Source organism: Moschus berezovskii, chromosome 14 (assembly GCF_049115385.1).
Source record: "Moschus berezovskii isolate FMDL1 chromosome 14, NW_MosBer_1.0, whole genome shotgun sequence".
NCBI lineage: Eukaryota > Metazoa > Chordata > Mammalia > Artiodactyla > Moschidae > Moschus > Moschus berezovskii.
In genome coordinates this window covers 70540318-70561219 of record NC_142473.1, presented here as the reverse complement: position 1 = coordinate 70561219, position 20902 = coordinate 70540318, and the positions used below count along the sequence as shown (strand labels likewise).

Here is a 20902-nt window from a genome sequence, read left to right as displayed (position 1 = left end):
GCCTGAAAATGACATTATAAAAATACAAATTTACAAATGAATATCCCTTTCTGAAGGGGGATTCCCTGGTGGCTGAGACAGTAAAGAATCTGCCTGCAACGCAGGAGATCCAGGTTCAATCCTTGGGTCAAGAAGATCTCCTGGAGAAAGGAATGGCTACCCACTACAGTATTCTTGCTTACAGAATTCCATGGGCAGAGGAGCCTGGTGGGCTACAGTTCATGGGTTCGCAGAGTTGGACGTGACTGAGAGACTAACACTTTCACTTTACCTCTCTCTCTGAACACAGACATAAAAATCTTTAACAAAATATTAATGAACTGAACTCAGATCAGACATAATGACCAGGTGGGAGTTTATCTCAGGAATGCAAAGTTTAGGATTTTAATGCAAGATTCAACATTGTAAAATAAACCAAAGTAATCAGCCATCACACCAGAATAATGGAAGAAATTCACTTAATAATTTCAGAGGATATAAAAAAAAAATCTTACTTCTAACCATGTTCATTTGAATTATTGTTCCCTATGTCTAACGTAATTTTTCCTTGATTTCAAGATTTTGTTTTTGTCCTAAGTTTTTCAAAATTTGATTTTGATGAGTCTAGGTATGGATTTTTTAGGTTTATCTCACTTGGGTTCATTCAGTTTCTTAAATCTCTGGGTTTATATTTTTCAACCAAATTTTAGAAATTCCTTTTCCTCCCCTTGCAGGACAAGTGACATGTATGTCAGAGCTTTCTTTACTGTCCCACAGATCTCTGAGATTCAATTCAATTATTTTTCAATCTTTTTTTCTTGGTTGTTCAGATGGAGGGTCCATTGATGTGTCTTCAAATTCACTGATTCTTCCCTCTGTCATTTCCCATTTGCCATAAAGCCAGTCCAGTGAATTTTTCATGTCTGTCATTGTATTTTTCAGCTTTAAAATTTCATTTGACCCTTTTTTATATCTTGTATTAATATTTCTTTCCTGAGATTTTAAAATATTTTTCACTTGTTTCCAGCATTTGTTACTGCTTATTGAGACATTTTTATCGTAGTGACTTTAAAATTCTGGTCTGATAATCCCTAGTACTGTGTCTTCCTGGTGTGGCCATCTACTGCTTTTCTTTCTCATTAGAATTGAGATTTCATTGGTTCTTGATATAATGAGTAACTATGGACTATATCCTAAACATTGTAAGATCCGGTTACTAATTATATCTTCTATTCTAGCAGACTGTCAACCTATTTAGGTTCAGAACACATTTCCTAGATCACTTTTATGGCTTATGGTTCACATGTCATTTGAGTTTATAAAACTTCTGCAGTGCCATTCTGGTTGCCTCCTTCAGATGACAGAGCTCCAGTCTATAGTCTCCATTAGTGCTAGCTCAGGAGGAGGAGGGGAACCAACTCATCACTACAAAGTAAAAAGGGAAGGTATGATTCCACCCATTGACTCAGCCAGGGAGGGCATTGCCTAGTTAATGCAGGTGGGAGGGAGGCGTTAAAGCTCCATCTACGGTCCCCAAGGGGAGGGGTGATATGAAAGTGAAAGTGTTAGTCGTTCAATTGAGACCCCATGAACTACAGCCTGCCAGGCTTCTCTATCCATAGAATTCTCCAGGCAAGAATACTGGAGTGGGTTGCCATTCCCTTCTCCAGGGGATCTTTCTGACACAGGGATTGAACCCAGGTCTCCTGCACTGCAGGTGGAATCTTTACCATTTGAGCCATCAGAGAACCCCACAGGGGGTGGTTTGCTGTTTCCTTCCTATTGTTGCAGAGGAGTGAGAGAAGTCAGAGTTCCAACTTCAGGCTCCATAGGAGGTAGGCATTACTTAATTACTTTGAGGGGTAGGTACCAACTTTTACCTAAAGACTCCATGGAGAAAAAATGACACCCCATTACTACAGGTGAGAGTGTAAAATAGGTTTTCCCTCACTGGCTCCACGACTGTGGTATCAGCTGGGGCTGGGAAGGGATGTAGCTTTTTTCATGGTGCCTTCCACACCAGGAAGGCACAGTATTAGGGATTATCAGACCAGAATTTTAAAGTCACTATTATAAACACCATGCCCATTCATCCAGAATAGGCAGAAATGATTAAAGGGTTTCTCTTCAGTTGAACTGCCCTTTTCCAAGTCCTTCGGCTAGAGAGCAGGTTTTCTCATGGAGATACTCTTTTTGTCTGTGCTCATTAGTATTTCTAGCTGGCAGAACATCCAGGCCAGGATACACAGAAAGCAAGAACCCTGCCTCCGCTCCTTCCAAGGACCTCATTGTGGTCTGGCTCCTCACATCCCAAGATTCATGGTCAGTCTGCCATCTTTTCTCCACTTTTGAGAATCTTCTGGTAGGTGACTCGGTATTCTGCCTAGGAATTTTTGCTGTGATCAGTGGGAAGGAGTACAATGAAAATGCATTTACTCCATCTTGTTCAGAACCAGAACATGCAATTTGTTTTTAAATGCGAAGAACTGAGGATAGAAGGTTGGAAAGATGGCTATATACATAAAATGAATCAAGTGCAGTAAACTGTTAATGGCAGAATCCTGGTGCAAGTATATGGTTGTTATCTACAAAATTCTTTCAACTTTGCTATATATATGAAATTTTTCATAATAAAGTGTTGGGTAGAATTTTCTGATCAAAATAAAAATTTAGGAAACTTTTAAAAACCTATACAATGCAAACAGAAGAAAACAATTCCTCTGTTGACTGAAAGAGAGGTACTGGAAATTTGCTCTGATCAGTAAGTTACCACATTAGCTGGAATGACCGGCTATTACAGAATAACAGCTTTGTGTAAAAGCTTTAGCCAGATGTATGCTACTTCTCATTTTTAATAGCTTACTGTGTCCATTGCCCGGTCCTTAGGACTTGTCATCTTTTCACCCCTCAGAGCAATTCCATCGAAGTTAACAAGCATAATGAAACTGAGCTACTCAAGTAGTTAAAGGACAATTAATGTTGGGGAGGGGCTAAATTCTTTATTTGAAATGAAAATAAAAGAGAGGGAGATCTCTTCAAAACTGAATCTTTATTTCTGAAAAAAAATAATCAACACAGAATAAATGTGAAGGGTCCAATCTGAGCTGAACTGGGGAGAAAGTTATGTCAATGATCTCTTAAGGCTGAACCTTTTGTTTGTTTGGACTCTGGACACAAAGTCCACTCCAATATTAAAATTTTTAAATAAATTTATTTAAAAATAAATTTATTATTATTTATAATTAATTTTTTAAAAGACACACAGTGACCATTTCCACAGAGTAAAAGGTCTTAGGAATGCAAAGCGGTCCAGGACACTGATTCTCCTTATTCTTCCCACAGATATAAACAGGACATTTGGCAGATAGTATAAGGCAATGGCAACCCACTCCAGTACTTTTGCCTGAGAAATCCCATGGACAGAGGAGCCTGGTAGGCAGCAGTCCATGGGGTCGCTAAGTCGGACACGACTGAGCGACTTCACTTTCATTTTTTGCTTTCATGCACTGGAGAAGGAAATGGCAACCCACTGCAGTGTTCTTGCCTGGAGGATCCCAGGGACTGAGGAGCCTGGTGGGCTGCCATCTATGGGGTCGCACAGAGTCGGACACGACTGAAGCGACTTAGCAGCAGCAGGGAAAAGCACAGGCACGGGAACAGGATGGACTGAATCCTGGCTCTTTTCTGCTAACTAAGTGACACCTGGTCAGTGTCTACAGTTCTTGGCATCTCAACAGCCGTCTGTAAAATGGGTACAGTGAACACTGAAACAGGATTAAATGAAATGACAAATAGAACATGCTGTCTCACCTATCTAGAAACGTAGTTAGGCACACACTTCATTAATTCTGGGGAGGATGAAATGAAAAGAACAAGTTCTATTCTATTCCGTCACACACTGATGAAAATTAATCAAAAGCTCTAGATGAGTGAAGCAACAGTCTCTTACGTTTCCTGTCAGAATGACACCAGCAGCACCTGCCTCCTGGATGTACCCTGGCTGCTTTGTTGGCTGGATTATTCTGTGGCTGGGCTCTCCTGGGCCAAGGCAAAATTATTCATTAAGGCTGAGCTCACTGAGTCAGCAGCTATACCAGAAAGTTCACAGGACTCTCCTAGGTTTTCTTCTAGAAAGGCCTAACCTAAACCTAGCTGGCATAAGCTTAACCAGAATTTTCAACACAATGGTATGAAACCTCATCAACAATAGCCTCTCTCCAGTGGCTGAAATATAAGTTACATGTGGGCTTCCCAAGGCAGCACTAGTGGTAAAGAATTCACCTGCCAGTGCAGGGGCTGCAAGAGATGTGGGTTCAATCCCTGGGTCTGGAATATCCCCTAGAGTAGGAAATGGCAACCGACTCTAGTATTCTTGCCTGGAAAGTTCCATGGACAGAGGAGCCTGGCAGGATACAGTCCATGAGGTCGCGAAGAGTCAGATGCGACTGAGCACATGCATTTTAAAAAATGGCCACCTTTTTTTTTTTTTTTAGAAATAGATTCTAAATGCCTGAATATGTTGTTTGGTAAAATTTCTTAAGATTCTTTTATTCTTGTTACAAAATAACAATGAATGTAGTGACTAAAACTGTCATTCAACATTTACCTTGAGTCTTTCACTGATATCTATGATCCTCACAATGCCTGAGCCCACATGCCCGTCAATCCAATGGTCATGCCCTCAATTTATGCAATTAGCTTCATAGAAAGACCAGCTGGAAGCACTTTTTCACTATTCACAAAATGAGTCCAATCTTTTATCTTGGCCTGCTTTATGCTCACTTCCTGACATTCTCATTCAGCCCAATTCTCATCCCCATGGTGACTTTATCTATAGGCTCACTTAATAATTGTCCTTTTCTCTGGCTCTGATTTCTGGCTTCCCTCTTTACCTGGGAACAGTAGCTGCCCCACTGACTACACTCCTTCAAGGACAGCGTACACATATTTTGCTAGGCCTAGTTTTTGAGTGCAGGCCCTAGCAGCCAATACTTCCAAACTGGTTTACACATCAGTCTAAACACTTACGTCCTATTGAAGCTTTCAATCCATTCATGTTTAGGGACCAAAATGGGGGAATTTCCAGAATTAACAAACATGGCAGTCAGCTTCTGCCTATTTCTCATGCTACTGGTTTATTACAGGCATTCTCCTTTACCTCCGCCTTTGGCTCAGCTGATTCATTAGAGGTATCAAGTTGTTCCTTGGCTTGGGCCATCTGAGTCATCAATCTATCCATATGGGACTGGATGTCAGCCAGTATCTCAGTCACATGAGCTGTGGCCATTGCTTCCTGGATGTCCACTAAATGAAGGGCCTTCTGCTCCTCATCCGCAATCACTTTTTGAACTTTCTTAAATTCTTGCTGTATAAACACCTTCATCTGGTCCCGGGTTACCTGCAGAAGAGAGGCAAGTAAGAATACACTGGACATACAAAGAAATGGGAGAGCAGGGCTATTATTCTAAATGCTAGGTAGCCCTGGCCAAAACACAAACCGTGGGTCCTATCTGATCCTGAAGTTTTGGGAATATCCTCTGACAATGTTTCTCAGATATTGTTGATGAATTTCCTGCCACTCTTTTTGCTTTTTTCATTCTTTAGGAAGTGATTCCTTGTTCTTCCTTTCGACTTTTTTGCTTTCATACTAGTAATACATAATTACTTTTTGAAATTTAATAGATATTGTTGTTTAGTTGCTCAGTCGTGTCTGACTCTTTGTGACGCCATGGACTGTAGCCATTCAGGCTCCTCTGCCCATGGGATTTTCCAGCAAGAATACTAGAGTGGGGTGCCATTTCCTTCTCTAGGGGATCTTCCCCACCCAGGGCCTGAACCCATGTCTCCTATATTGCAGACAGATTCTTTGTGTATATTAAAAAAGAGAGAGAGAAATTCTTCTTCTCTCTCTTTCCCAATACCATTTTCCTCCTCGGTGGGTAATTACTGTTAACAGTCTGATACATGCCTTTCTTGGGGGGGGAGTGGGTGTGTGTGGGTGTGTGTGTGTGTGCGCGTGCGTGCGTGTGTGTGTGTGCGTGCGTGTGCGTGTGTGTGTGTGTACAGGCATACCTTGGAGACACACAGGTTCTGCTCTAGGCCACCACAGTAAAGTCAATATTACAATAAAGAGTCACACAAATTTTTTGGTTTCCCAGTACTTATAAAAGTTATATTTATACTACACTGTAGTCTATTAAGTATGCAAGAGCATTATGTTTACAAAAACAATATATATACTTTAAAAATATTTCATTGCTAAAAACTGCTAACCATCATTTGAGCCTTCAGCAAGTAATAAACTTTTTATAATGGTAACATCAAGATCACTGATCAAAGATCAACAACATAACAGACACAATAATAATGAAAAAGTTTGAAATGCTACAAGAATTACGACAATGTGACACAGGGACAGAAAGTGAGCATATGCTGTTGGGAAAAGAGTGCTGCTCAATGCAGGGCTGCTGCAAACCTTCAATTTGCAAGACACGGTGTCTGCAAAGCATAATGAAGTGAACCACAGTAAAACAAAGTATACTGCACACATACAGACAATTACATTGTTTTATGGTTCTGTGTCTTGATTTCCTACTTAAAAAGTTAGTATATACAGAGCAACTTCAGTCATTGTTTTATTTTTAATGACTGTATGATAAGGGTATATACAGATATGGACATCTATATATAGAGAGACAAAAGAATAAATATATCCATTAAATATTTCCCTTCTTAATAAAAATACAAGATATTTCCAAACTTTTGCTTTTATGAACAGGACAGCAATGAACATCAATGGTCATACCTCTTAATATTTGCATATGAATTTCTTTAGAAACCTTTGGAATCACTGAATCAATTTATATATATATATTCTAAAACTACTGACTGATACTCCCAAACTGTCCTCCAAAAAAAAATGCCCCAATTATATTCCCACAATGTGTAAAGTATGCATTTTCCTACACTTCCCCCAAGAGTGGATAATATCAAGTCTTTAAATTTTTACTCTCTGATAAGTGAAATATATTATTGTTTTATTTTGCAACAACTGTGTAGAATAAATAAAATATGACTCCGCTACATTTGGCTAAGGCATAAGGCAAAGAAAATGAGAAACTACCAAATCTGAACTTCTAAATGCCATATCTTGCCAGCAACTACACGTACTGATGTTTCCCCATAACCATGTTTATTTTATGAGTATTGTTAAACAACTATGCATACTGAGTAGCTGAGGTAGGAAACAGGGAAGAGGCAGAACAGTAGACAAAAGGACAAAAGCCAATAGAGATTAAAGCTGAAAGAGAAAGGAGCTGTCATCTAGGTGAACCCCCATCTTTCACAGATAAGGAAACAGACCCTGCTGTAATCGTGTAGGAGACACTGAGTTCTCCAGTCTCCTTGCTCCCAGTCTGGTATTCTGTTTACTGTAAGTCTGTCAGAAGGGAAGTCAAACTGGGAAAACCTAAAAAGGAGACTAGGAGAGAAAAAGACTAAAGGAGAGAGGAAGATGAGGCCATTTTCTATTAGCCTCTTAAAAACTGAAATAGGCTTGATACTTTAAGCAGCTTTTGTAACACTGCCATAAAAACATCAATGTAAAATAAGGCCTGCAGGACACGTACCATTCACACGGCAAGTGACAAGTGACATAAGCCCTCACGAATTCACATACTCTTTGCAGGTACTCTCCCCAGTGCTAAAGAAAAGGGGAGAGGGAGTGTTAAATGCTATTAATGTCCCTCCAAGTGCTTTATCAGATTGAGAACTGAGATGTGTTTATTTATATAATTCCTTTTTATTTTTAGTGTATGTATTTCAAGGGTGTTATGCTTTATGGTAATCATTTATCAGTGAATCTGGATCCCTACCCTTGAAATAAATTTAGTCTTATAAGACCTCTCTTTACAGACTAAATCTTTAACTAAGGCATAAACTTTTTGAATTCCTAAGAAAAGCTCTTCCAAGTGACTAAAAATGGAGAACATAATAAAACATTACTTGTAACCTACAGAGAAGACTCTTGCGACTCCCTTGGACTGCAAGGAGATCCAACCAGTCCATCCTAAAGGAGACCAGTCCTGGGTATTCACTGGAAGGACTGATGCTGAGGCTGAAACTCCAATACTTTGGCCACCTCATGCAAAGAGTTGACTCATTGGAAAAGACCCTGATGCTGGAAGGGATTGGGGGCAGGAGGAGAAGGGGATGACAGAGGATGAGATGGCTGGATGGCATCATCGACTCGATGCACATGAGTTTGGGTGAATTCTGGGAGTTGGTGATGGACAGGGAGGCCTGGCATGCTGTGATTAATGGCATTGCAAAGAGTAGGATACGACTGAGCAACTGAACTGAACTGAACCTACTTCACTAGACATCACAAACACATGTGATCTGAAGTTAAGAAGCTGACATCACAGTCAGAAAAGGTGGAGACTACATTGCAGTAGGTGAATAAATCATGGTTTTTAAAATTTAAATTCTTTTCCTTTACTTTACATAGGCTTTCCAACCTTTACTTTATGCAATTAATTTTTATACAGATTAGGCCACAGATTTGAAGGCAGAATACTTTATAAAACCTTTATGCCTTCTTCTCACTCCAATTCTCTACTAATCAACAATAGGTATTCTCCAGTCTAGTTCAAAATGGCAAGAACAAACTTCTGGGTCATGGCATGCATTTAAATCCAGAGCCCAAAGGAGAGACTCCCCGGGGGATTAGGCCACTGGTAGGTTAATAGGTTGAGTACTCTGGAGAAAGGATCCCTACCAATGGCAGGAATGAAACAGCTTTCAAAACTTCCTTTCAGGTTTCATTTCACCCCATCATCAGAAGTCCACCCTATGGTAAACTTCACAATTCTCCAGGAACAGCCAGCCCTTCACATCAGCACGATAGTTGGGAGCCACTGACATCATTTCTGAGTCGGTTTCCTAGAATTTAGGTAGCCTCTATCCGACAGCTTCTCAAAGATAACAGTGATAGCCCCACACTCTTGACTATACTACACGCAAGTTATGTCAAAAAAGAAAGTTCTTCATAAGCAAAGAAGAGAGAGGCCAGATGTATCACAGAATGATAAGAGTAATGATGTAGAAGTTTCCATTTTATAGAATCTACTAGTAATTGTCACACCTTTTTAAAGCCACAGAACTTCCCTTGCCCCAAACAAAGTCTTAATGTAGAACCCCAAAGTGTAATAGAGCCCAAAGTAAAACCACTCTGGTTAAAAGAAAAACCTCCCCTTCCTCCCTGAAGTGCTTCCTGGGGCACTGGAGGTGCTCTCCAGGAAAATCGCACCTGAGTAACCTGGGTCCCCTACACAAATGAAACCATAAAAAGAGTTTGCTCTCTTTGGTCAACTGATTGGTCCCTAAGTTGTTAAAACTTTAAAGTCCTGTGTATAGCAGGTTGATATATCTTTCTTATAGGTGTATTCGGTGAAAAAAAAATAGCATTTTCTAAAATTACTTAAACACAGCATTGTAATATCAAAGAATAAGCAGCTTATTTGTGAACGGTTAGAATTAACTAGTGAACATCTGATTGATCTTACTAGAGCTGAGTTCAACTTTCTGGTGAGGGAAAAAAAATCCCCAGAGAGGTACAGTTACAAAGTATGGTTTAGAAACCAACTTTCCTCTGGTCTAGGTCTGGGGTACCTTCTGCTGAAACATGTTGCCTCTAAGGACCCTTTCTGCCGGCTTCAAGTTCTTCATATTTATTTCTTCTTAATTGAGATATTTCTGCTGTTAACAGGTTGCTTCTATTATTATCCCCACCAGGACATTATTTCCCCAAAGTGAATCTTGGGACAAAGGATGTACATCTGAAGAGTTAAGCCTCATCCTGTGGTACTTTCTATATGCTCTTATAGTTAATATTTCTAAGCCGACCAGACCCAAGAGGCATGCAGACTGGCACTTTACATATACATAATTAAACACATAAAACCCTGAATTAAGAGCTTGTACTTGGAAACACTACCATTCAATGGGTTTGACATGAACTGGAAGTCATTAACTCCTCATTAGCTGGCCTGTAGGAAACCAAGTTTTATTTACTTTTTATTATAGGAAGATTATAAAAACAACAAGCATACTAGCTAGAAAGCATGATGGCTTAAGAAAGATTTGTTCCAGAAAAGTGTTGCTGAGATGAACTGAGAAAGATGGAACAGGGTCAGGAACAGGAAGCTACACAAAAGCAACACATCTGAGTCTACCCTGATTGAAGCTTCCAGAAATACTTGCTCTATTAGCCAAATCTCCGGCAAATAACTTTAAAGCAGCCCATTCCAAAAAAAAAGATTCCAGTGGAACTTTTTCAATGCTGTAATCTGTCCTCACTCCCACAACACAGTACCCTCTCAGCACCCCAGTGTCCACGGAAACTTCCAGGTAGGGAATCTCAAAGTTAACGCTGCCAGTATAGCCTGTGGATTTATTCTGGCATTTTTACCTCAAGAGAGCTCCTTGCAACCCTCTGCCAAGCTCCAGTGAGGGCAGACAAGGAACAGCTTCATCATCAAGGAGGACACAGTCCTTTTTCAGTGGATGCCTGGATCTCCCATCTCCTGTGTCTTTTGTGTATGAAGGGAATAGCCAATCTTTATGAATAAAACAAGTGTCCATTCCTAAGGCTTGGAAAATTATCCAACAGAAGTTTCCCTTGTGGCTCAGACAGTAAAGAATCTGCCTGCAATGTAGGAGACCCACGTTCAATCTCTGGGTTGGGAAGATCCCCTGCAGAAGGGAATAGCTACCCACTCTAGTACTCACGCCTAGAGAATTTCATGGACAGAGGGCCCTGGCAGGCTACAGTCCACGAGGTGGCAAAGAGCTGGACACAACTGAGTGACCAACACTTTCACTACACTTTACTTTTAGAAGCATAGCAGATAAGAACTATGAAAAAAACCCCAAAACTATGAACCACATTCTATTACCAACATTCTGAGAGATGACAAAAATTTTCCTGACAATGGTTAAAAGCCTGGATTGCTTAGATTTTACAATGGGGTATTGAGAAGCATAGTGCAAAGGTTGTTAAAAGGAACGTTTAATCTCCTCCCAAACCATTTTTCGCATCACCAGACGCCTCGAGACAAAAGCAGTCATTAGCGTCTTCCTTACCTTCTCTCCTTACTTTGCTGAGAGGACCATGGGATCGCTACCTCAGCTATCACTTAGTTATTTCAAGTATCCACTCAGTAAGTAGTAATGATATTCACTGTTCCAGTCATTATTCGTATTATAAAAACTAGAATAAACATGGCTTCCCTGGTGGCTCAGTGGTGAAGAATCTGCCTGCCAATGTAGGAGATGCAGGTTCGATCCCTGGGTTGAGACGATCTCCTGGAGAAGTAAATTGCAACCCACTCCAGGATTCTTGCCTTGAAAATTCTGTGGACAGAGGATTCTGGCAGGCTACAGTTCATGGGGCTGCAAAGAGTCGGATACGACTGAGTGACTAACACACACCAGTATTCTTGCTTGGGAAATTCCATGGACAGAGGAGCTTGGTGGGCTACAGTCCAAGAGGTCACAGTCAGACGCAACTTGGCGACTAAACAACAGCAAAACAAACACATCAAAATGTTGGAGAGTGGTTATGTCTGAGTGCTGAAATTAACAGTGCTTTTTTTTTTTTAACTTTTAAGTTCAAATTTTCTACAATAATGTGTAATACTTTTTAAGAGTCACTTTTAAAAAGAAATATGGCTCAAAGAAAGTTAAGTCCTCAATAAGACATTAGCAAATCAAATCCAAAAATGTATAAAAGGAATTATATACCACGACTTAGGGGGATTTACCCCAGGTATGCAAGGCTGGTTCAACATTTGAAAATCAGTTCATCTAATCTATAATCAACAGGCTAAAGAAGAAAAATCACATGACCATATCAATAGATACAAAAAAAGCACTTGACCAAATCTAATATCCATATATGATAAAAACTCTCAGCAGACTAGAAATAGAGAAGAACTTTCTCAACTTCATAAAAAACTGTACCAAAAAAATCTACAGTTAATATCACACTGTGTGGTAAGAAACTGATTTTTCCAGCTAAGATCACGAACAAGGCAAGGACGTTCTATCTTACTTTTCCTTTTCAAAAGACAAAAGGAAATAAAAGGTTTATAGGTTGAGAAGGCAGAAATAAAGCAGCCTCTGTTCACAGCTGACATGATTATTTATGCAGAAAATCTGAAAGAATCATCAAAAAAAAGCTCCCAAACGAATAGGCAGTTACAATAACACTACCAGACATAAAGCTAATATATAAAAGTCAATCACTTTCCTATATATACCAGCAATGAACACGTGGAATTTGAATTTAAAAACATAATACCATTTAAATTAGCACCCAAAAAATGAAAGACTTAGGTATAAATCTAACAAAATATGTACAAAATCTGTATAAGGAAATCTATAAAGAAAGAAATTAAAAGAGAAAAAAATAAATGTAAAGACAGTCCATGTTCATAGACAGGAAGACTAAAAATTGTGAGGGTCTAATTAGCTGATTCAGCAACAGTTAGAACTGGACATGGAACAACAGACTGGTTCCAAATAGGAAAAGGTGTACGTCAAGGTTGTATATTGTCACCTTGCTTATTTAACTTATATGCAGAGTACATCATGAGGAACGCTGGGCTGGAAGAAGCACAAGCTGGAATCAAGATTGCTGGGAGAAATATCAATCACCTCAGATATGCAGATGACACCACCCTTATGGCAGAAAGTGAAGAGGAACTCAAAAGCCTCTTGATGAAAGTGAAAGAGGAGAGTGAAAAGGTTGGCTTAAAGCTCAACATTCAGAAAACAAAGATCATGGCATCTGGTCCCATCACTTCATGGGAAATAGATGGAAAAACAGTGGAAACAGTGTCAGACTTTGTTTTTTTGGGCTCCAAAATCACTGCAGATGCTGATTGCAGCCATGAAATTAAAAGACGCTTACTCCTTGGAAGGAAAGTTATGACCAACCTTGATAGTATATTAAAAAGCAGAGACATTACTTTGCCAACCAAGGTCCGTCTAGTCAAGGCAATGGTTTTTCCCGTGGTCATGTATGGATGTGAGAGTTGGACTGTGAAGAAAGCTGATTGCCGAAGAATTGATGCTTTTGAACTGTGGTGCTGGAGAAGACTCTTGAGAGTCCCTTATACTGCAAGGAGATCCAACCAGTCCATTCTAAAGGAGATCGATCCTGGATGTTCATTGGAGGGACTGATGCTAAAGCTGAAACTGCAATACTTTGGCCACCTCATGCGACAAGTTGACTCACTGGAAAAGACTCTGATGCTGGGAAAGGTTGGGGGCGGGAGGAGAAGGGGACGACGGAGAATGAGATGGCTGGATTGCATCACCGACTCTGTGGACATGAGTTTGAGTGTACTCCGGGAGTTGGTGATGGACAGGGAGGCCTGGCGTGCTGTAATTCATGGGGTCGCGGAGAGTCGGACACGACTGAGCGACTGAACTGAACTGAACTGAATTAGCTGACTCAGTGAGTGATCTGAAGTGTGAAGTCATTGACTTTTAAGAAATACCAGGCACATCAATGGCATATAGACATCACCACAATACAGTGGAAAGATATCTGCTTTAAGACCTTGTATAACTACAGCAACACCAGCCCTCACTATACTGCGCTTACGGCAGAGTAGGAGACGGGGTTAGGAGCAAGGCTGGGTGACTCAGAAGGCACGTCTAACGCTGGCCTGCTTTCTATCACTGGACATTCTCTTGCTCCTTAATCTGGGACAAAGGCAGGGTCCTATGAATCACAATGATGAAGATATTGAGAGGGACCACGCGCAAGCAGTGACAATAATGAAGATATTAAGAGGGACCACGCGCAAGCAGTGTTCCAAGTGCACTGCAGACGTGTTTCTTATTTAATCCTCAGGGAGGCAATGATACTTTCATTTATGGGTAGAGGAAACAAGCCCCCACTGATGAAGTCACTGGTCTGGTGTTACACAGTGGGTAAGCTATGGAGCAAAGATTCGCCTCAGGCCAGCCTGACCTAGGTCATCACACTGAAAACCACTCTATCTAGCAGCCTCCTTCCTCTGAGAACCAGGATGAGACCACTGGAAAGCAGCACAGCACAGAAGAGAGCACTTGCGATGGGAAGTCCGCGGCCGTGGATGGTATTTGGGTCTGTCTGTTAGAACTAAGCAGCTGCGTGACTTTGGATAAGTCAGGGAATCTCTCAGGGCCTCAGGCTCCTGAGCTATTAAAAGTGAAAAGCTAAACTCGGTCTTCCTTTTATCTCTAAAATGATACAGCTGCACAAATGTTACACTCTTGGAACTAATTCACTAATCCAGATTTGCCTCTAATCACATTTGTTGCTAAGACAAGAGGGGGCATCAGAGGAGTAGGACTCTGACCTAGCAGTTGTTAGCCTGATACAGTCAAACTGAGAAGTAAAGAGGAATGCAGAATAACCCTATACCTATGGCAACGCTGCTATCTCAAGAGATCATCCTCTCTCCTACCTTTCACCACCGAGCTCACTCAGAAAGTCACATAAAACTTGCTTCCCGGCCTCCTCCAGCACTGAAGACTCAACGGCTGCTGACTCCATCTGCTCTCACGACTGACCTCTCTGTACTGCACGCCACTGCTGATAGCCCTCAGTCCTTAATTTCTCTTCTCCCACAGTTTCTGCGACCTGGACTTCCCCAGCTTTATGTTTATCAGCTTCATCCCCACAAACTTTACACATACTCTCCAGACGACTGTGATTGAGGAAACTACAAGGGTTTTTCAACCTTGGCACAACTTACATCAGTTGTTGGTATTTGCTGTGGGAGGGAAATGAACTGTGCATTCTAAAATATGAAGCAGCATCCTTGGTCTCTGGGTAGTAGATGATACATTGCTCCCCATCCCCAATTATGACAAACAAAGAGTCTCCAGACATTGTTAAATGTCCTCTGGAGACAAAACTGCTTTCTTTCCATAACTTCCTCCTTATTAGTTTCATCTCATCTTTGCGATTCAACTACCACCTCAATGGAGATGGCTCCTAAGCCTGGGTTTTCTCCGCAGGTCTCCAGTCTCACGATTCCTTTTGATGTGTATCTCTACCTGGATAATTTCCTATTACTTAAACCATCAGGCCTCAAACGGAATCCTCATCCTCCTCATTGTCACCGCCACCCTTTTGAGCACTTACATATTAGGCACCATGCTACGCACTTTACATGCTGCTTCAATTAATCATCACAATGATATCACGAGGTGGCAATTCTTATTATATCAGTTTTACAGATGAAGAAACTGAGGTCGAGTGGGGGTAAGAAACCTGCCCAAATTCACACACAGAGCAGGTGGCAAATTTGGTGCTTGAACTCACGTTTGATTGCATAATCTGCCTTCTAAACACATTATTCTTTCACATCTTCCATTCAAACCTTCTCTGTTCCCTTCTCCCCGTTAACAATATCAAAATTTAGGCAGTCACCCAGGCTTTCAACTCTGGAGTCAGGTTTTATTTTCTCCAATAGATAATAGATGGACTTAATATCTGCAGAAAAAAATTATGACATCTTTGTTTAGGGTCTGGTACATAACGGCAGTCAATACCTTCTGACCGAGTGTCAGAAGCCATCCCACACCTGTCTCTCCACCGCAGGCTGGCTGAAGAAGCCTGTCCCTATACAAATGAATCCCTTTTCTTGCACCCTCTCCCACTATTCCCCACTAAGTAACTGCACCCACTCTCTAGACTCGAACACTCCATTCACGCCCCACCTACCCCAGCCCCCACCGAGACCCACGGCAAACTAGCCCCACGCTCACTTGCACCATTAATCTTCTGAAACAAAATTCTAAGTCACAAAGGGCTTCTGAGTGATTTGAAGAAACTCTTTAGGATTCCAATCCTACCTCTAACTTGTTTGCGGCCAGCTTTTCCTCCTTTCTCATTTCCACTTGGCCCAGAATCCTTGGCTTTCTAATCTTGACCTCAAATCCCACCTTAACCAATTCAGATTTGGTAACTACATATGTCCTTCAAGCTCTCCTTCTTGGGTGTTTAGACCTTAGATTTGCCTTACATAGTCTTCAGCTAGGCTTCTATCTTTGATTTGCAGAGTCACATTCTCGTGGATAGAAGCCCCATATTTCAGCTAGAATACTCCAGCCTTGCTCTGTTTCTGCCAGAGTGCTTCTTCCTGAGATTATAAATTTTGGTACTTGAGCCTAAGTACTCTACTGTTCTTTATCAGCCTCATGTATAAGACCCGGCAACATGCTTCTTCTGAATATCCTCCCTTTCATGGTTTTTCCTCAACATACATGAACACACATGTACATGAGTACACACATACACAGAATGTTAGAGACTCAGGCCTATGTTTTCTAGAGGCTTGATGCTGGAAGGATTCTAATAAACACTTGAACCTGCTAATCAGCTGTGAAGTGGATAGCAACTGTGTGCTCTAGTCATCCGTGAGACACAGTCACAGCAGACTGACAAGCGCCCTACGTGAGAGATAGAGACCTAACCACCGTGGTTATGGCATCAATGCAAGTACTCTCTCCTCCCAGGACTGCTTGTTCATACTGGCGGCTGCTATGAATTTCTTGCCAAGAGAACTTGATGTGGAACCTGGTGTCATGGCACTGAACTGGATGCACCAGAGAACAATTCAAGAGGGATGCTGGGCTCTCTCTGAATGGTACTGTTGCTTGCTCTTAAGATGCTTCTCTCTGCCTGTGGCAACAGAGAAAGCAATCAGGAGCTTCTGAACACTTGCCTTGCGTGGACAGAAAAAAATTCTGGGTGACCCCTGCAGAAATGTGAAAATAGAAGAATGGGTCCCCAGAGACCTTTAACAAACATGAATACGAGTGACAGCATCTACTCCACCTTGTTTTTAGGTTTATTTCTACCTTAACATATATAGAAACCAGACAGATGGCTTCTGCCTCAGGAGTTATTGTTTAGGAAGTGGGAGGTAGGAACTGACCCTGAAAGTTTCAGGGGCAACTAAACAGAAATTATACTATTTTTAAACTTCTTAAATATACAAAGAAAGCCTATTTTATCTGTTGAAGATGAAAGAAATTTTAAAACAAGACCCACCCATCACCTCCATTCTGGTTCTCTACTCAAACATCTTTCCTAAAAAGCCACGGATATCTGCATAGCATAAGGACCACCAAACCAACACAACCCGTGCTACCAGGAATCCTCAGGAAAGGACACTGAGATGCAGGGCTCATGGTTTCTGGGTCGTCTTTGCCACAAAGGGTCAGAATGGTAAAGCTGCTGGAGTCTGTGGTAAAAGAGAAAGCTTTTAGCGTTGGCCCTGCTAACTCTGTGCTTCTGAAGCTCAGAAAGGGGTAAGTTTTTTCATTTGTAAAACAGGGCTAATAATATGGCTCTCATAGACATTTCTGTGATGCTTATACAAAATAATACATGGAAAGAACTTAGTACTTTCTGGGAACACAGACGTATCAGCAGAACTGCTCTGCTGGCCCAGGTAACAGTAACTGTGATCATTTAGGGCCTTCCTGATTAGTTGGATCCCTTGAGTTCCAGAAAAACATCTATTTCTGCTTCATTGACTATGCCAAAGCCTTTGACTGTGTGGATCACAATAAACTGTGGAAAATTCTGAAAGAGATGGCAATACCAGACCACCTGATCTGCCTCTTGAGAAACCTGTAGGCAGGTCAGGAAGCAACAGTCAGAACTGTACATGGAACAACAGACTGGTTCCAAATAGGAAAAGGAGTACGTCAAGGCTGTATATTGTCACCTTGCTTATTTAACTTATATGCAGAGTACATCATGAGAAATGCTGGGCTGGAAGAAGCACAAGCTGCAATCAAGATTTCCGGAAGAAATATCAATAACCTCAGATATGCAGATGACACCACCCTTATGGCAGAAAGTGAAGAGGAACTCAAAAGCCTCTTGATGAAAGTGAAAAAGGAGAGTGAAAAGGTTGGCTTGAAGCTCCACATTCAGAAAACAAAGACCATAGCATCTGGTCCCATCACTTCATGGGAAATAGATGGGGAAACTGTGTCAGACTTTATTTTTTGGGGCTCCAAAATCACTGCAGATGCTGACTGAAGCCATGAAATTAAAAGACGCTTACTCCTTGGAAGGAAAGTTATGACCAACCTAGATAGTATATTAAAAAGCACAGACATTACTTTGCCAACAAAGGTCCATCTAGTCAAGGCTATGGTTTTTCCAGTGGTCATGTATGGATGTGAGAGTTGGACCATAAAGAAAGCTGAGCGCTGAAGAATTGATGCTTTTGAACTGTGGTGCTGGAGAAGACTCTTGAGAGTCCCTTGGACTGCAAGGAGATCCAACCAGTCCATTCTAAAGGAGATCAGTCCTGGGTGTTCATTGGAAGGACTGATGCTGAAGCTGAAGCTCCAATACTTTGGCCACCTCATGCGACGAGTTGACTCACTGGAAAAGAGTCTGATGCTAGGAGGGATTGGGGGTGGGAGAAGGGGACGACAGAGAATGAGATGGCTGGATGGCATCACCGACTCGATGGACATGAGTTTGAGTGAACTCCAGGAGTTGGTGATGGACAGGGAGGCCTGGCGTGCTGTGATTCATGGGGTCACGAAGAGTCAGACATGACTGAGCGACTGAACTGAACTGAACTGAGTAGCTCAAATGGTAAAGAATCTGCCTTCAATGTCAGAGACCTGGGTTCAATCCCTGGGTTGGGAAGATTCCCTGGAAAAGGGCATGGCAACCCATTCCAGTATTCTTGCCTGGAGAATCCCATGGACAGAGGAGCCTGGTGGCAACATTTATCATGGGGTTTTCCTTTGGTACCCACTGAGCTCTCACAGATACACAGCTCCACTCAGTTCTCCCAGAGAAAGAGAGCCCACACCCTTGGGAGCAGATTCTGATTTCCCAAAGGAACACGGGAAGGACTTCCTCACAGACCCTAGGCACTGAAGAGGACAGATGTCACGTCAGAGGTCCCTCGCCTCAGTTTCAGTAGATGGTCAAATTGTCACGGAGCCTTTTCTAGTTTGATAAGATCAGATACAATCTACTTCCATGACATACAGGCAAAGCACACAAAGTGCAGGAAGGACAGGTCACACTCCGCTCCTCAGCACCTACTCAGAGTCTGAAGGGAGAGTCAGCTCCTGAACTTCACAGCTTGCCTCTATCATATCTTCTCTCTTTGGCTGACTGAAACCCTACTACACCTCCTGGAGGAGCTAACAATCTGCTAACCTAAGAACCACAAAGCCTGTTAGAAAACTACAGTTTCAAAAATTCTTTTCAGGCCACCAAAAGCCATGAAACCAATCTTCCTCCATCATTTCTTAGCTGCCTCTCAAAAGTTTCTGTTTCAGGGTACTCGTTAATAAAAACATAGTATGATTAGTCTCAGTTCAGTTCAGTTCAGTCGGTCAGTCGTGTCCGACTCTTTGGACCCCACGACTGCAGCGCACCAGGCCTCCCTGTTCATCACCAACCCCCTGAGTTTACTCAAACTCATGTCCATCGAGTCGGTGATGCCATCCAACCATCTCATCCTCTGACATCCCCTTCTCCTCCTGCCCTCAATCTTTCCCAGCATCAGCGTCTTTTCAAATGACTCAGCTCTTCACTTCACGTGGCCCAAGTATTGGAGTTGCAGCTTCAACATCAGTCCTTCCAATGAACATTCAGGACTAATTTCCTTTAGGATGGACTGGTTGGATCTCCTTGCAGCCCAAGGGACTCTCAAAAGTCATCTCAAAAGCATCAATTCTTCGGTGCTCAGTTTTCTTTATAGTCCAACTCTCACATCCATACATAACTACTGGAAAAATCATAGACTTGACTAGATGGACCTTGGTTGCCAAAGTAATGTCTCTGCTTTTTAATATGCTGTCTAGGTTGGTCATAACTTTCCTTCCAAGGAGTAGGCGTCTTTTTATTTCATGGCTGCAATCAGCATCTGCAGTGATTTTGGAGCCCCCAAAAATAAAGTCTGACACCGTTTCCACTGTTTCTCCATCTATTTGCCAAGAAGCAATGGGACCGCATGCCATGATCTTTGTTTTCTGAATGTTGAGCTTTAAGCCAACTTTTTGACTCTCCTCTTTCACTTTCATCAAGAGGCTCTTTAGTTCTTTTTTGCTTTCTGCCATAAGGGTGGTGTCATCTGCATATCTGAAGTTATTGTTATTTCTCCCAGCAATCTTGATTCCAGTTTGTGCTTCATCCAGCCCAGCATTTCTCATGATGTACTCTGCATATAAGTTAAATAAGCAGGGTGACAATATACAGCCTTGATGTACTCTTTTTCCTATTTGGAACCAGTCTGTTGTTCCATGTCCAGTTCTAACTGTTGCTACCTGACCTGCATACAGGTTTCTCAAGAGGCAGGTCAGGTGGTCTGGGATTCCCATCTCTTTCAGAATTTTCCACAGTTTATTGTGATCCACACAGTCAAAGGCTTTGGCATAGTCAATGAAGCAGAAATAGATGTTTTTCTGGAACTCTCTCGCTTTTTCAGTGATCCAGTATATGTTGGCAATTTGATCTCTGGTTCCTCTGCCTTTTCTAAAACCTGCTTGAACATCTGGAAGTTCATGGTTCACGTGCTGTTAAAGCCTGGCTTGGAGATCTTTGAGCATGACTTTACTAGCGTGTGAGATGAGTGCAACTGTGTGGTAGTTTGAGCATTCTTTGGCATTGCCCTTCTTTGGGACTGGAATGAAAACTGACCTTTTCCAGTCCTGTGGCCACTGCTGAGTTTTCCAAATTTGCTGGCATATTGAGTGCAGCACTTTCACAGCATCATCTTTCAGGATTTGAAATAGCTCAACTGGAATTCCATCACCTCCACATGCTTTGTTCGTACTGATGCTTCCTAAGGCCCACTTGACTTCA

At 41.7% G+C, this 20902-nt stretch overlaps 1 protein-coding gene across 2 annotated transcripts in view; it reads right to left on the bottom strand.

Moving 5' to 3' along the window:
• Positions 1 to 20902, bottom strand: part of TRIM44 (TRIM family member 44) — a 121219-nt gene that overhangs the window by 66134 nt on the left and 34183 nt on the right. For both annotated transcript variants that reach the window (XM_055423845.2, XM_088843254.1), the window contains exon 3: positions 5138 to 5377. In XM_055423845.2, coding sequence (XP_055279820.1) covers positions 5138 to 5377 — 240 coding nt within the window. The remainder of the gene's footprint in view (positions 1 to 5137; positions 5378 to 20902) is intronic.